The sequence below is a fragment of the Oncorhynchus mykiss genome, chromosome 1, assembly GCF_057628025.1.
Source record: "Oncorhynchus mykiss isolate SJ-2025 chromosome 1, ASM5762802v1, whole genome shotgun sequence".
In the NCBI taxonomy this organism is placed as follows: domain Eukaryota; kingdom Metazoa; phylum Chordata; class Actinopteri; order Salmoniformes; family Salmonidae; genus Oncorhynchus; species Oncorhynchus mykiss.
In genome coordinates this window covers 8,635,639-8,651,666 of record NC_143022.1, presented here as the reverse complement: position 1 = coordinate 8,651,666, position 16,028 = coordinate 8,635,639, and the positions used below count along the sequence as shown (strand labels likewise).

General features: G+C 44.8%; 1 protein-coding gene across 1 annotated transcript in view; it reads left to right on the top strand.

The window, feature by feature from the left end:
• Nucleotides 1–8,260: 8,260 nt before the first annotated feature.
• Nucleotides 8,261–16,028, top strand: part of LOC110529671 (run domain Beclin-1-interacting and cysteine-rich domain-containing protein) — a 56,506-nt gene continuing 48,738 nt past the window's right edge. The window contains exon 1 of the mRNA XM_036986914.2: nt 8,261–8,804. Coding sequence (XP_036842809.2) covers nt 8,767–8,804 — 38 coding nt within the window. The 5' untranslated portion in view covers nt 8,261–8,766. The remainder of the gene's footprint in view (nt 8,805–16,028) is intronic.

Sequence of the window (16,028 nt, the reverse complement as noted above, 5' to 3'; positions counted from 1 at the left end):
TCATTCTGTATTTGGTGGCCAAGGTAGCTGGAGGTGTGACTCGAGGTCCCTTTTTAAGACACGGTTAAGATGCTATTTCATGACTGGATCAAATTGTGCCGTCAGTTCAACCTCTTTGAGGAAATTCCCATTTGATGGAGAGTACAGTGTTTCTGTGTGTCCCTTTAGTGACAGATTTGTTATGGCCAGAGACTGCACAAAAGCAGTCAGACGTGTCAACACCTCTCTCCATCTTATCCTCTCAGCCTGCATAAGTGCCATCTCATGCTGATCAATTGTTTCCACTTTTTTGATCTGCATTGCCAGTTCTTTCCATGTTTTCATGCAGTTTTGGTGTTCTGGACTGCTGTCGTGTGAAGTCAGCAAAGAACTTGCCTGTGTCACAATCGTTGGAAGCACACTCGGACCAACGTGCAGCGTGATCTGGGTTCCACATCTTTTATTAGAAATAAGTGAACCACAGAACAAAACAATAAAGACTAAACGAAACCGTGACGACAATGGCGTGCTAACACATAAACAATATCCCACAAAACACAGGTGGAAAAAAGCTACCTAAATATGATTAGAGACAATGATTACCAGCTGCCTCTAATTGGGAATTATACAAAATCACCAACATAGAAAAACAAAACTAGAACCCCACATAGAAAATATAAACTAGACTAACCCCCAGTCACGCCCTGACCTATTCTACCACAGAAAATAAGGGCTCTCTATGGTCAGGATGTGACAGCATGTTTCCAGTCTGTCAGTCCTGAGTTTGTTAAATAAATGTTCTTCTTAGAAAAGAGTTTGCAACAGAAGCAGAAGAGGCTGTTGTTTCTTTCAGAATACATCAACCAACTCCTAGGGATTTTTTCACCACTCACTAAGGTCTTCCTGAAATACTGGTGGTGGCATCTTCTTCAATCACTGTCATTCCTCATTCCTTGGAAAACAAAGTTAGATGGTACCTCTCTTGGTCCTCTGCAAACAAGTTATGTCCTAATTCTGTCAGTCAGAACTGAAGGCCAGCAGCAGGGTCTGTTGACAGTGGTTCATCCTCAGCAGCAGGGTCTGTTGACAGTGGTTCATCCTCAGCAGCAGGGTCTGTTGACAGTGGTTCATCCTCAGCAGCAGGGTCTGTAGACAGGGTCTGTAGACAGTGGTTCATCCTCAGCAGCAGGGTCTATAGACAGTGGTTCATCCTCAGCAGCAGGGTCTGTAGACAGTGGTTCATCCTCAGTAGCAGGGTCTGTAGACAGTAGGTCATCCTCAGGCAGCAGGGTCTGTAGACAGGGTCTGTAGACAGTAGGTCATCCTCAGCAGCAGGGGTCTGTAGACAGTGGTTCATCCTCAGCAGCAGGGTTTGGTGGGGATGATGCTACAGGCATTTCTAATGGAGAGCACAAGGGCATTAGTTTACACATGTTATTCACAGCATTTATAGTGGTGGAACATCCCACATACAAACCCAGTAATAATAAAACCATCATTGTCACCTACAATATGGAAACGTAAAACTTTGCAAAAGGGAAATGCTTTATTTTGTTTATGTTATGCAGGAATCAGACACATAAACACACGTGCGTGTGCACATAAACACACGTGCGTGTGCGCACAAACACACCTGAGGAATCCTGCTGGGGAGAAGTGGAATCCAATGGGTCTTCATCCTCAGGCTCAGACAACATTTGTGAAGACACCTGTGTGGCTGAGGAGGTGGATGGCTCCTCATCCTGAGGCTCCGAGATCATTTCTGAAGAGGCCTGTGTGGCTGGGGAGGTAGATGGCTCCTCATCCTGAGGCTCCGAGATCATTTCTGAAGAGGCCTGTGTGGCTGAGGAGGTAGATGGCTCCTCATCCTGGCCAGTGCCAGAGGGTGCTCCAAAATATTTCAGAAGTGCCCCTGAATTTGAAATACAACATATGAGTCTGACACCCTAAATACATTTGTTCCACAATTAAATATAATGTCATTATGCACAATTTAGCAAACATTCAGAATAGGAACCAAATGAACCATACAACCTCCTTGGCTAATTCTAGGCATAAGACACCCCTTAAGACTCAATATATCACAAAAGGTAAGAAATAACAGCATAATATAGACTTATTTTAAGTTAGCCTATAGCATTGGAAATTCCCCTTACTGAGCTCAGGACCTAGTCAATACAATCACAGAAAACCTTTATGATGTCACCTCAATGAAAGTTAACCAAATCAATAATGTGCTCGTTAGGTTGTAATCGTTTTGCTGCAGGCTACACACATTATCATGATGAACCTGTGTGAAATTATAACCAATGTTATGTAAGCTAGTTGTTGAATATTGTCGCCCTATGTGTAATAGCAACATAGGCTAACAAACATACAGTAAGTGTTATACTAGCCTATTTCATTACATGCATAATATTATACTCACAAAGAGATGACGTAGCTGCACATCTTTATCTTTTGCGTGTTTCTCCTCTTCTTCTTTTTCCTAATCAGGTGCCCACCTGATGGCTTAGACCTTTTCTTATCCATTTGTGTTGATTTGGCGCTCGAGCATCAATACATTACCCATCCCCAACACTGTCAACCAAGAGTCAAGACTACATTACCCATCCCCCAACACTGTCAACCAAGAGTCAAGACTACATTACCCATCCCCCAACACTATCAACCAAGAGTCAAGACTACATTACCATCCCCCAACACTGTCAACCAAGAGTCAAGACTACATTACCCATCCCCCAACACTATCAACCAAGAGTCAAGACTACATTACCCATCCCCCAACACTATCAACCAAGAGTCAAGACTACATTACCCATCCCCCAACACTGTCAACCAAGAGTCAAGACTACATTACCCATCCCCCAACACTGTCAACCAAGAGTCAAGACTACATTACCCACCCCCCAACACTGTCAACCAAGAGTCAAGACTACATTACCCATCCCCCAACACTATCAACCAAGAGTCAAGACTACATTACCCATCCCCCAACACTATCAACCAAGAGTCAAGACTACATTACCCATCCCCCAACACTGTCAACCAAGAGTCAAGACTACATTACCATACCCCAACACTGTCAACCAAGAGTCAAGACTACATTACCCATCCCCCAACACTGTCAACCAAGAGTCAAGACTACATTACCCATCCCCCAACACTGTCAACCAAGAGTCAAGACTACATTACCATACCCCAACACTGTCAACCAAGAGTCAAGACTACATTACCCATCCCCCAACACTGTCAACCAAGAGTCAAGACTACATTACCATACCCCAACACTGTCAACCAAGAGTCAAGACTACATTACCCATCCCCCAACACTGTCAACCAAGAGTCAAGACTACATTACCATACCCCAACACTGTCAACCAAGAGTCAAGACTACATTACCCATCCCCCAACACTGTCAACCAAGAGGCAAGACTACATTACCCATCCCCCAACACTGTCAACCAAGAGTCAAGACTACATTACCCATCCCCCAACACTATCAACCAAGAGTCAAGACTACATTACCCATCCCCCAACACTATCAACCAAGAGTCAAGACTACATTACCCATCCCCCAACACTGTCAACCAAGAGTCAAGACTACATTACCCATCCCCCAACACTGTCAACCAAGAGTCAAGACTACATTACCCACCCCCCAACACTGTCAACCAAGAGTCAAGACTACATTACCCATCCCCCAACACTATCAACCAAGAGTCAAGACTACATTACCCATCCCCCAACACTATCAACCAAGAGTCAAGACTACATTACCCATCCCCCAACACTGTCAACCAAGAGTCAAGACTACATTACCATACCCCAACACTGTCAACCAAGAGTCAAGACTACATTACCCATCCCCCAACACTGTCAACCAAGAGTCAAGACTACATTACCCATCCCCCAACACTGTCAACCAAGAGTCAAGACTACATTACCATACCCCAACACTGTCAACCAAGAGTCAAGACTACATTACCCATCCCCCAACACTGTCAACCAAGAGTCAAGACTACATTACCATACCCCAACACTGTCAACCAAGAGTCAAGACTACATTACCCATCCCCCAACACTGTCAACCAAGAGTCAAGACTACATTACCATACCCCAACACTGTCAACCAAGAGTCAAGACTACATTACCCATCCCCCAACACTGTCAACCAAGAGTCAAGACTACATTACCCATCCCCCAACACTGTCAACCAAGAGTCAAGACTACATTACCCATCCCCCAACACTGTCAACCAAGAGTCAAGACTACATTACCCATCCCCCAACACTGTCAACCAAGAGTCAAGACTACATTACCCATCCCCCAACACTGTCAACCAAGAGTCAAGACTACATTACCCACCCCCCAACACTATCAACCAAGAGTCAAGACTACATTACCCATCCCCCAACACTATCAACCAAGAGTCAAGACTACATTACCCACCCCCCAACACTATCAACCAAGAGTCAAGACTACATTACCCATCCCCCAACATTACCCACCCCCCAACACTATCAACCAAGAGTCAAGACTACATTACCCATCCCCCAACACTACATAATGTAGTCTTGACTCTTGGTTGACAGTGTTGGGGGATGGGTACATTACCCACCCCCCAACACTATCAACCAAGAGTCAAGACTACATTACCCATCCCCCAACACTATCAACCAAGAGTCAAGACTACATTACCCACCCCCCAACACTATCAACCAAGAGTCAAGACTACATTACCCATCCCCCAACACTATCAACCATCCCCCAACACTATCAACCAAGAGTCAAGACTACATTACCCACTACATTACCCACCCCCCAACACTATCAACCAAGAGTCAAGACTACATTACCCATCCCCCATAGTGTTGGGGGATGGGTAATGTAGTCTTGACTCTTGGTTGATAGTGTTGGGGGGTGGGTAATGTAGTCTTGACTCTTGGTTGACAGTGTTGGGGGATGGGTAATGTAGTCTTGACTCTTGGTTGATAGTGTTGGGGGGTGGGTAATGTAGTCTTGACTCTTGGTTGATAGTGTTGGGGGATGGGTAATGTAGTCTTGACTCTTGGTTGATAGTGTCCCCCAACACTGTCAACCAAGAGTCAAGACTACATTACCCATCCCCCAACACTGTCAACCAAGAGTCAAGACTACATTACCCATCCCCCAACACTGTCAACCAAGAGTCAAGACTACATTACCCATCCCCCAACACTGTCAACCAAGAGTCAAGACTACATTACCCATCCCCCAACACTGTCAACCAAGAGTCAAGACTACATTACCCATCCCCCAACACTGTCAACCAAGAGTCAAGACTACATTACCCATCCCCCAACACTGGCAACCAAGAGTCAAGACTACATTACCCATCCCCCAATACTGTCAACCAAGAGTCAAGACTACATTACCCATCCCCCAACACTGGCAACCAAGAGTCAAGAGGAAACCAATTCACCTTAGTTGTGTGCAGACTGGTTTTATACTATTCTTAACCATTTAGCACAAACCAGAAAAAAACGCTAACAATATATCTGTGAAACTATGTTTGCACAGTATTATAAATTAATTGTGGCTTATTTGGTAGCATTTCGTAGTGTGGCTGATTTTACTAATTGCATTAGTGCTGTACAAAGTTAGAGATGCGCTATTTGATATATTCCCCCGCTCCCCTACCTCGGGCTTCCAGTGGGGAGACCCTACCCCTGTCCCTCTCCCCATCTCGTACTTCTGAGTGGGAGACCTTCCCAGGCAGTAGCCTGCCTAGCTCACAAACTAGAATCAGGGCGCCTACTCCGAAAAGGTTAATTGTCCCACACGGTGACATGATATCATTGACGTAACATGCAAATTAGCGATAGAAAACCGATCGCGCAAATGTCACCATTCCCCCCAAAATTGTGCGGGCGTCCGGTGCCGCCCCCAGGCCAGATTACGCCCTGGGCAAACCTAAATCTGCACTGTGCACATCGTTACAACACTGTATATAGATAGACATAATATGACATTTGAAATGTCTTTATTCTTTTGGAACTTCTGTGAGTGTAATGTTTACAGTACATTTTTGTTGTTTATTTTTCTTTTGTTTATTATCTACTTCACTTGCTTTGGCAATGTTAACATATATTTTCCCATGCCAATAAAGCCCTTAAATTGAATTGAATTGAGAGGGAGAAAGTGAGAAAGAGAGAGAACCCTTCAGCACCAGCTGATGGCAGCATTGTCAAGATATTAGCAGGCTTTGTATGAAATGTAGGTTTCTAGGTTTCTAGCACAGACAGTATGTATAGACAGTATATATATATATATATATATACAGTGGGCCAGAAATCTTGCTTGTTTGTAGTTGACCAAATACTTATTTTCCACCATAATTTGCAAATAAATTCATAAAAAATGCTACAATGTGATTTTCTGGACTTTTTTTCCTTGTTTTGTCTGTCATAGTTGAAGTGTACCCATGATGAAAATTACAGGCCACTCTCATCTTTTTAAGTGGGAGAACTTGCGCAATTGGTGGCTGACTAAATATGTTTTTGCCCCACTGTGTATATATATATATATATATATATATATATCTGTCTATACATACTGTCTGTGCTAGAAACCTAGAATATATATGTATACACAGTACCAGTCAAAAGTTTGGACACATATTCTCTCAACCAGCTTCTAGAGGAATGCTTTTCCAACAGTTTTGAAGGAGTTTAAAGGAGTGCTCAGCATATGTGGGATATGCTGAGCACTTTTTGGTCACTTTTCCTTCACTCTTTAAAAAAAATCTTTATTTAACTAGGCAAGTCAGTTAAGAACAAATTCTTATTTACAATGACGGCCAAACCCCCCAGGCAAACTCTCAATTGCACGCCGCGCTATGGGAATCCCTATCACGGCCGGTTGTGACACAGCCTGGGAACGAATTGGGTTTGAGGTCGGGGGATTGTGGAGGCCAGGTAATCTGCGTTCTATCACATGCTGCACTCTATCACTCTCCTTCTTGGTCAAATAGCTCTTACAGAGCCTGGAGGTGTGTTTTGGGTCATTGTCCTGTTGAAAAAAAAATTATAGTCCCACTAAGCGCTAACCAGATGAGATGGAGTATCGCTGCAGAATGCTGTGGTAGCCATGCTGGTTAAGAATGCCTTGAATTCTAAATAAATCACTGACTGTGTCACCAGCAAAGCACCCCCACACCATCACACCTCCTCCTCCATGCTTCAGAGTGGGAACCATACATGCAGAGATCATCCGTTCACCTACTCTGCATCTCACAAAGACATGGTGGTTGGAACCAAAAATCTCACATTTGGACTCATCAGACCAAAGGACAGATTTCCACCGGTCTAATGTCCATTGCTCGTGTTTCTTGGCCCAAGCAAGTCTCTTCTTCTTATTGGTGTCCTTTAGTAGTGGTTTCTCTGCAGCAATTTGATCATTAAGGCCTGATTCACACAGTCTCCTCTGAACAGTTGATGTTGAGATGTGTCTGTTACTTGAACTCTGTGAAGCATTTATTTGGGCTGCAATCTGAGGTCCAGTTAACTCTAATGAACGTATCCTCTGCAGTAGAGGTAAGTCTGGCTCTTCCTTTCCTGTGGCGGTCCTCATGAGAGCCAGTTTCATCATAGCGCTTGATGGTTTTGCGCTTGACTGCACTTGAAGAAACTTTCAAAGTTCCTGAAATTTCCGCATTGACTGACCTTCATGTCTTAAAGTAATGATGGACTGTCGTTTCTCTTTGCTTATTTGAGCTGTTCTTGCCATAATATGGACTTTGTCTTTTACCAAATAGGGCTATCTTCTGTATAGCACCCATACCTTGTCAGAACACAACTGATTGGCTCAAATGCATTAAGAAGGAATTACACAAATTCACTTTTAACAAGGCGCACCTGTTAATTGAAATGCATTCCAGGTGACTACCTCATGAAGCTGGTTGAGAGAATGTCACGAGTGTGCAGATCTGTCAAGGCAAAAGGTGGCTACTTTGAAGAATCTCAAATCTATTTGGACTTGTTTAACACTTTTTTGGTTACTGCATGATTCCATATGTGTTATTTCACAGTTTTGATGTCTTTACTATTATTCTAAAATGTAGAAAATAGTCAAAATAAAGGAAAACCCTTGAATGATTTGGTGTGTCCAAACTTTTGACTGATACTATATATATATATATATATATATACACCTGCTGGTGGTGAAGGGTTCTCTCTCTTTCTCGCTCTCTCCCTCTCTCACTCTATCACACTTCACTTTTTAAAAAAAAGTGGCGTTCAGGGCTGTCATTAATTCATCCCCCACCAGCTACAAATAATAATGTGAAACTTGACATTTAATGTCCCAGACTTGATTCAACAGAGAATACAGGATACTTGGGAAAGGTAGAAAATATGCAGGCATGTTCATTAGAATAACTCACAGATCAGATCAGTATGAGGCTAGTTTGCATTAAATAGCTCCAGCAAAAATAAATGTCAATATTATCACCGACAAATCAACCTGTGTCAAAGAGTTTGAGTCGGAGCCTGAGAAACATCAACCCCGCCCACTGAAGTCATGTGGTTGTGTGTTTCTGTTCAGGCCTGTCCTGCTGTTTAGACTTGTGATTTTGACACTGACAGCGCTTATGTTGGACTACAGTCACACTCCTAGTCAAAAGTGAATGCGACGAGCTAATTTTAAGCCACCGACTGACTGTAAGTGGCCGGTGACTTGTGCATACTGGAAGGGGACTTGGGGGGAAGCTGATACCGTATTCAGTTTCCCCCCTGCTCCGAGGAAATGGAGATTACTTCGGAGGAAAAAGCCGAGGAACGCAGGTGAGGGACTGGGTCGGGACTCGGCTAACCAAGCTAGCTAACCAAGTTTGAATGTTGATGCTTGTTAGCTAAAGTTAGCTTAGTCGACTAGCTCGTTGACTACATTTTGAATGTTTACGAATACAAAAAACAACTGAAATATATATATATATATATATATATATATATATATATTTTAAATGTTTTCCTCAGTTCAGTACCATGTCACATCCAATAATACCTCATATTTGTTACCTAAACTAGCATTCGCTAGATGACGCTAAACTAACTAGCTAGCTAGCAACGTTAGTTAAATAGCTACTTAACCTGCAAACTCTGGAAGGAACCAATGTTTTTGTTATGGCAAATGGATGCGTCCCCAAGGGGTAGCTGTTTTATAGAATTAACATTGCCGGGGTTAATTAATCATTGTTTGTGTTTGCAGGACAGGCGCCTAACTAGCTGAGGTCAGCCTTTGCTATTTGATTGACTTTAGTCTCCAGTGTTATCTGTGTATGACGCAGGGATTTGCATGCAATAAATTATCAGTTTATGTAATTTGGCAGCTAACTAACAGCACATTTGTACAGTGTTCTAAGGCCAGGGTGTTAGCAACAAGCCACCTCTGTTTGCTAAGTTTTGGGAAGAGGCTCAGTCCTGAGGAAATACACTATAGCGACAACCGTTTTATCCATGTTGTATTACCTGCCAATCAAAGCAATCCTTTTCGTGCTTTCCACAATAGACAGACCTTATTGTATGCAATGTACCGTGCTACACTATATTTATAAAAGTATGTGGACACCCCTTCAAATTAGTAGATTAGGCTATTTCAGCCACAGCTGTTACCGACCGCTGTAAAAAAATAAATAAATCAAGCACACTGCTGCGCAATCTCCATAGACAAACATTGGCAGTAGAATGGCCTTACTGAAGAGCTTAGTGACTTTCAAAGTGGCATCGTCATATGACGATGACACCTTTCCAACAAGTCAGTTCGTCAAATTTCTGCCCTGCTAGAGCACTCGCTACTGATTTCCAAACAGCCTCTGGAAGCAATGTCAACACTAACAGAACTGTTAGTTGGGAGCTTCATGAAATAGGTTTCCATGGCAGAGCAGCCACACACAAGCATGAGATCACCATGCACAATACCAAGCGTCGGCTGGAGTGGTGTAAAGCTCACCGCCATTTGACTCTGGAGCAGTGGACACGCGTTCTCTGGAGTGATGAATCACGCTTCACCATCTGGCAGTCGGACTGACGAATCTGGGTTTGGCAAATTGCAGGAAAACGCTACCTGCCCAAATTAATAATGCCAACTGTAAAGTTTGGTGGATGAGGAATAATGGTCTGGGGCTGTTTTTATATGGTTTGGGATAGACACCTTAGTTCCAGTGAAGGGAAAACTTAATGCTACAGCATAAAATGACATTCTAGATGTTTCTGTGCTTCCAACTTTGTGGGAACAGTTTGGGGAAGGCCCTTTCCTATTTCAGCCCCAGTGCACAAAGTGAGGTCCATACAGAAGTAGTTTGTCAAGATCGGTGTGGAAGAACTTGACTGGCCTGCACAGACCTTTACCTCAACCCCATCAAACACCTTTGAGATTAATTGGAACACTGACTCCCTAATCGCCCAACACCAGTGCCCGACCTCACTAATGCTCTTGTGGCTGAATGGAAGCAAGTCTGCACAGCAATGTTCCAACATCTAGTGGAAAGCCTTCCCAGGAGAGTGGAGGCTGTTATAGCAGCAAAGGGAGGGGACCAACTCCATATTAATGCCTGTGATTTTGAAATGAGATGTTCGTCGAGCAGGTGTCCACATACTTTTGGTAGTGTAGTGTGTTATAAGACCACATGGAAATTGGTGCAAACATTCTCTTTGTGTGTGTATATTAATGCATCAGTGAATTGTGGCTGCACTCAGAGTATGATGCACAAGGTCATTAGTCGTAGACCAGCTGACTCAACTGTTTACAATTACAACTAGAGGTCGACCGATTATGATTTTTCCATGCCGATAGCAATTTATTATATTTTTTAAAAATATATATTTGTAATAATGACAATTACAACAATACTGAATGAACACTTTTATTTTAACTTAATACATTTCACAAATAAAATCTATTTAGTTGAATAAATAATGAAACATTTTTCAATTTGGTTTAAATAATGCCAAAACACAGTGTTGGAGAAGAAAGTAAAAGTGCAATATGTGCCATGTAAAAAAAGCTAATGTTTAAGTTCCTTGCTCAGAACATGAGAACATGTGAAAGCTGGTGGTTCAATATTCCCAGTTAAGAACTTTTAGGTTGTAGTTATTATAGGAATTATGACACGTCGACTATTTCTCTCTATACCATTTGTATTTCATATACCTTTGGCTATTGGATGTTCTTATAGGCACTTTAGTATTGCCAGCCTCTCAGGAGTTGATAGGCTTGAAGTCATAAACAGCGCTGTGCTTCAAGCATTGATAAGAGCTGCTGGCAAACGTGTTTGAAAGTAAAGTACTATTTGAATGAATGCTTATGAGCCTGCTGCTGCCTACCACCGCTCAGTTAGACTGCTCTATCAAATCATAGACTTAATTATAACATAATAACACACAGAAATACGAGCCTTAGGTCATTAATATGGTCAAATCCGGAAACTATAATTTCGAAAACAAAACATTTATTCTTTCAGTGAAATACGGAATCGTTCCGTATGTTATAGAAATGGTGAAACCCTAAGTCTAAATATTTCTGTTACATTGCACAACCTTCAATGTTATGTCATAATGATGTAAAATTCTGGCAAATTAATTACGGTCTTTTGTTAGGAAGAAATGGTCTTCACACAGTTTGCAACGAGCCAGGCGGCCCAAACTGCTGCATTTACCCTGACTCTGCTTGCATTGAACGCAAGAGAAGTGACACAATTTCCCTAGTTAATATTGCCTGCTAACATTTAATTTGTTTGTACTAAATATGCAGGTTTAAAAATATATACTTCTATGTGTTGATTTTAAGAAAGGCATTGATGTTTATGGTTAGGTACGATTGTGCAACAATTGTGCTTTTTTTTTTTTTTTTCTCGCAAATGCGCTTTTGTTAAATCATCATCCGTTTGGCGAAGTTCAAGTAGGCTGTGATTCGACGATAAATGAACAGGCACCGCAACGATTATATGCAACGCAGGACAAGCTAGTTAACCTAGTAATATCATCAACCATGTGTAGTTAACTAGTGATTATGTTAAGATGGATTGTTTGTTTTTTTACATAGAAGTTTAATGCAAGCTAGCTACTTAACTTTTTTTTTTGATGCTGCACTCACGTAACAGGTGGTCAGCCTGCCACGCAGTTTCCTCCTGGATGTAATCGGCCATAATCTGCATCAAAAATGGCAGATTTACCGATTTTTGTTATGAAATCTTAAATCGGCCCTAATTAATTGGCCCTGCTGATTAATCAGCCGATCTTTTAATTACAACAACACATAATTCCTAACTTGTTTATTGAACTACACAGATATGAGGGTTGGCGCTAGGGGCCCATGCCTCTCCTCATTGCCATGTTGTTGACGTTTGCTTTGATCTGTGTGACTGCTTGGGAGCTTGGACCACCCTATAATCACTGAGCGACTCCTCCAGTAGTCACGAAGCAGTCACACACACACACACACACCACCTCCTCCTGTAAAACTATCCATTCTCCCTGCTATGGGGAGAATGTGTTTGTCCCATGTTCTGGCCTTTCTCTGGTTTAAAATGTGATGTTAATTTGATTCGAACAGCCCATGGTTGAACTCGTGATAGTCGTCACTTTTGGTACTGCTCACTTAGCACACTGAAAGAGCCTGTAATGGTCATGAATGTGACTTTGTTCACTCCACACAGCCCGTTTCACATCCATAAGGCTGACCAGCCATTTCTCTCAACCACGTCTCCTGAATCAAATTAGATATATTTTGTTATTGAACCTGAATGGGATGTTTCAGGCCTCATTTCTGTCATACTTCCCACCAGATTTGATTAATGCGAAGACCCAAGACTTTCGTGTGGGAGAGTGTGTGTGTGTGTGGGAGGGTGTGTGTGTGGGAGGGTGTGTGTGTGTGTGTGTGGGAGGGTGTGTGTGTGTGTGTGTGGGAGGGTGTGTGTGTGTGTGTGTGTGGGAGGGTGTGTGTGTGTGTGTGGGAGGGTGTGTGTGTGTGTGGGAGGGTGTGTGTGTGTGTGGGAGGGAGGGTGTGTGGGAGGGTGTGTGTGTGTGGGGGAGACAGTGTGTGTGTGGGGGAGACAGTGTGTGTGTGGGGGAGACAGTCCCACACACACACACACACACACACTCTGTCCCACACACACACACACACACACACACTCTGTCCCACACACACACTCTGTCCCCCCCACACACACACACACACACACACACACACACACACACTCTGTCCCACACACACACACACGCTCTGTCCCACACACACACTCTGTCCCACACACACACACACAATGTGGGACAGAGAGTGTGTGTGGGACAGAGAGTGTGTGTGTGTGTGTGTGGGACAGAAAGTGTGTATGTGTGTGTGTGGGACAGAGTGAGTGGGAGAGAGGCAACTGAAGGTGGGCTTCAGAGTGTGTGTGTGGGACAGAGTGTGTGTGTGGGACAGAGTGTGTGTGTGTGTGTGTGGGACAGAGTGTGTGTGTGTGTGTGGGACAGAGTGTGTGTGTGTGTGTGGGACAGAGTGTGTGTGTGGGACAGAGTGTGTGTGTGGGTGTGTGTGGGACAGCGTGTGTGTGGGACAGAGTGTGTGTGTGTGTGTGGGACAGAGTGTGTGTGTGGGACAGTGTGTGTGTGTGTGTGTGGGACAGAGCGTGTGTGTGGGACAGAGCGTGTGTGTGGGACAGAGTGTGTGTGTGTGTGTGTGTGGGGGGGACAGAGTGTGTGTGTGGGACAGAGTGTGTGTGTGTGTGTGGGACAGAGTGTGTGTGTGGGACAGAGTGTGTGTGTGTGTGTGTGGGACAGAGTGTGTGTGTGTGTGTGTGGGACAGAGTGTGTGTGTGTGTGTGGGACAGAGTGTGTGTGTGTGTGTGTGTGGGACAGAGTGTGTGTGTGTGTGTGTGTGGGACAGAGTGTGTGTGTGTGTGTGTGTGGGACAGAGTGTGTGTGTGTGTGTGTGTGGGACAGAGTGTGTGTGTGTGTGTGTGTGGGACAGAGTGTGTGTGTGTGTGTGGGACAGAGTGTGTGTGTGTGTGTGGGACAGAGTGTGTGTGTGTGTGTGTGTGGGACAGAGTGTGTGTGTGTGTGTGTGGGACAGAGTGTGTGTGTGTGTGTGTGGGACAGAGTGTGTGTGTGTGTGTGTGGGACAGAGTGTGTGTGTGTGTGTGTGGGACAGAGTGTGTGTGTGTGTGTGTGTGTGGGACAGAGTGTGTGTGTGTGGGACAGAGTGTGTGTGTGTGTGTGGGACAGAGTGTGTGTGTGTGTGTGGGACAGAGTGTGTGTGTGTGTGTGTGGGACAGAGTGTGTGTGTGTGTGGGACAGAGTGTGTGTGTGTGTGGGACAGAGTGTGTGTGTGTGGGACAGAGTGTGTGTGTGTGGGACAGAGTGTGTGTGTGTGGGACAGAGTCTGTGTGTGTGTGTGTGTGTGTGTGTGTGTGTGGGACAGAGTCTGTTTGTGTGTGTGTGGGACAGAGTGTGTTTGTGGGACAGAGTGTGTTTGTGGGACAGAGTGTGTGTGTGTGGGACAGAGTGTGTGTGTGTGGGACAGAGTGTGTGTGTGTGGGACAGAGTGTGTGTGTGTGGGACAGAGTGTGTGTGTGTGGGACAGAGTGTGTGTGTGTGGGACAGAGTGTGTGTGTGTGGGACAGAGTGTGTGTGTGTGGGACAGAGTGTGTGTGTGTGGGACAGAGTGTGTGTGTGTGGGACAGAGTGTGTGTGTGTGGGACAGAGTGTGTGTGTGTGGGACAGAGTGTGTGTGTGTGGGACAGAGTGTGTGTGTGTGTGTGGGACAGAGTGTGTGTGTGTGTGTGGGACAGAGTGTGTGTGTGTGTGTGGGACAGAGTGTGTGTGTGTGTGTGGGACAGAGTGTGTGTGTGTGTGGGACAGAGTGTGTGTGTGTGTGGGACAGAGTGTGTGTGTGTGGGACAGAGTGTGTGTGTGTGTGGGACAGAGTGTGTGTGTGTGGGACAGAGTGTGTGTGTGTGGGACAGAGTGTGTGTGTGTGGGACAGAGTGTGTGTGTGTGGGACAGAGTGTGTGTGTGTGGGACAGAGTGTGTGTGTGTGGGACAGAGTGTGTGTGTGTGGGACAGAGTGTGTGTGTGTGGGACAGAGTGTGTGTGTGTGGGACAGAGTGTGTGTGTGTGGGACAGAGTGTGTGTGTGTGGGACAGAGTGTGTGTGTGTGGGACAGAGTGTGTGTGTGTGTGGGACAGAGTGTGTGTGTGTGTGGGACAGAGTGTGTGTGTGTGTGTGGGACAGAGTGTGTGTGTGTGGGACAGAGTGTGTGTGTGTGGGACAGAGTGTGTGTGTGTGGGACAGAGTGTGTGTGTGTGGGACAGAGTGTGTGTGTGTGTGGGACAGAGTGTGTGTGTGTGTGTGGGACAGAGTGTGTGTGTGTGTGTGGGACAGAGTGTGTGTGTGTGTGTGGGACAGAGTGTGTGTGTGTGTGGGACAGAGTGTGTGTGTGTGTGGGACAGAGTGTGTGTGTGTGTGGGACAGAGTGTGCGTGTGTGTGGGACAGAGTGTGCGTGTGTGTGGGACAGAGTGTGCGTGTGTGTGGGACAGAGTGTGCGCGTGTGTGTGGGACAGAGAGTGCGCGTGTGTGTGGGACAGAGAGTGCGCGTGTGTGTGGGACAGAGAGTGCGCGTGTGTGTGGGACAGAGAGTGCGCGTGTGTGTGGGACAGAGAGTGCGCGTGTGTGTGGGACAGAGAGTGCGCGTGTGTGTGGGACAGAGAGTGCGCGTGTGTGTGGGACAGAGAGTGCGCGTGTGTGTGGGACAGAGAGAGTGTGTGTGTGTGGGACAGAAAGTGTGTATGTGTGTGTGTGGGACAGAGTGTGTGTGTGTGTGTGTGGGACAGAGTGTGTGTGTGTGTGTGTGGGACAGAGTGAGTGGGAGAGAGGCAACTGAAGGTGGGCTTCATCAGTGCATCACACCACTTTGCAATTAGCTAGAGGTTGTATCCCATTTTTAAAACATATATTTTTAATGGATTGAAACTTAAAGGTTTTAATACATATTGCATGTTGTTTTACCTTGC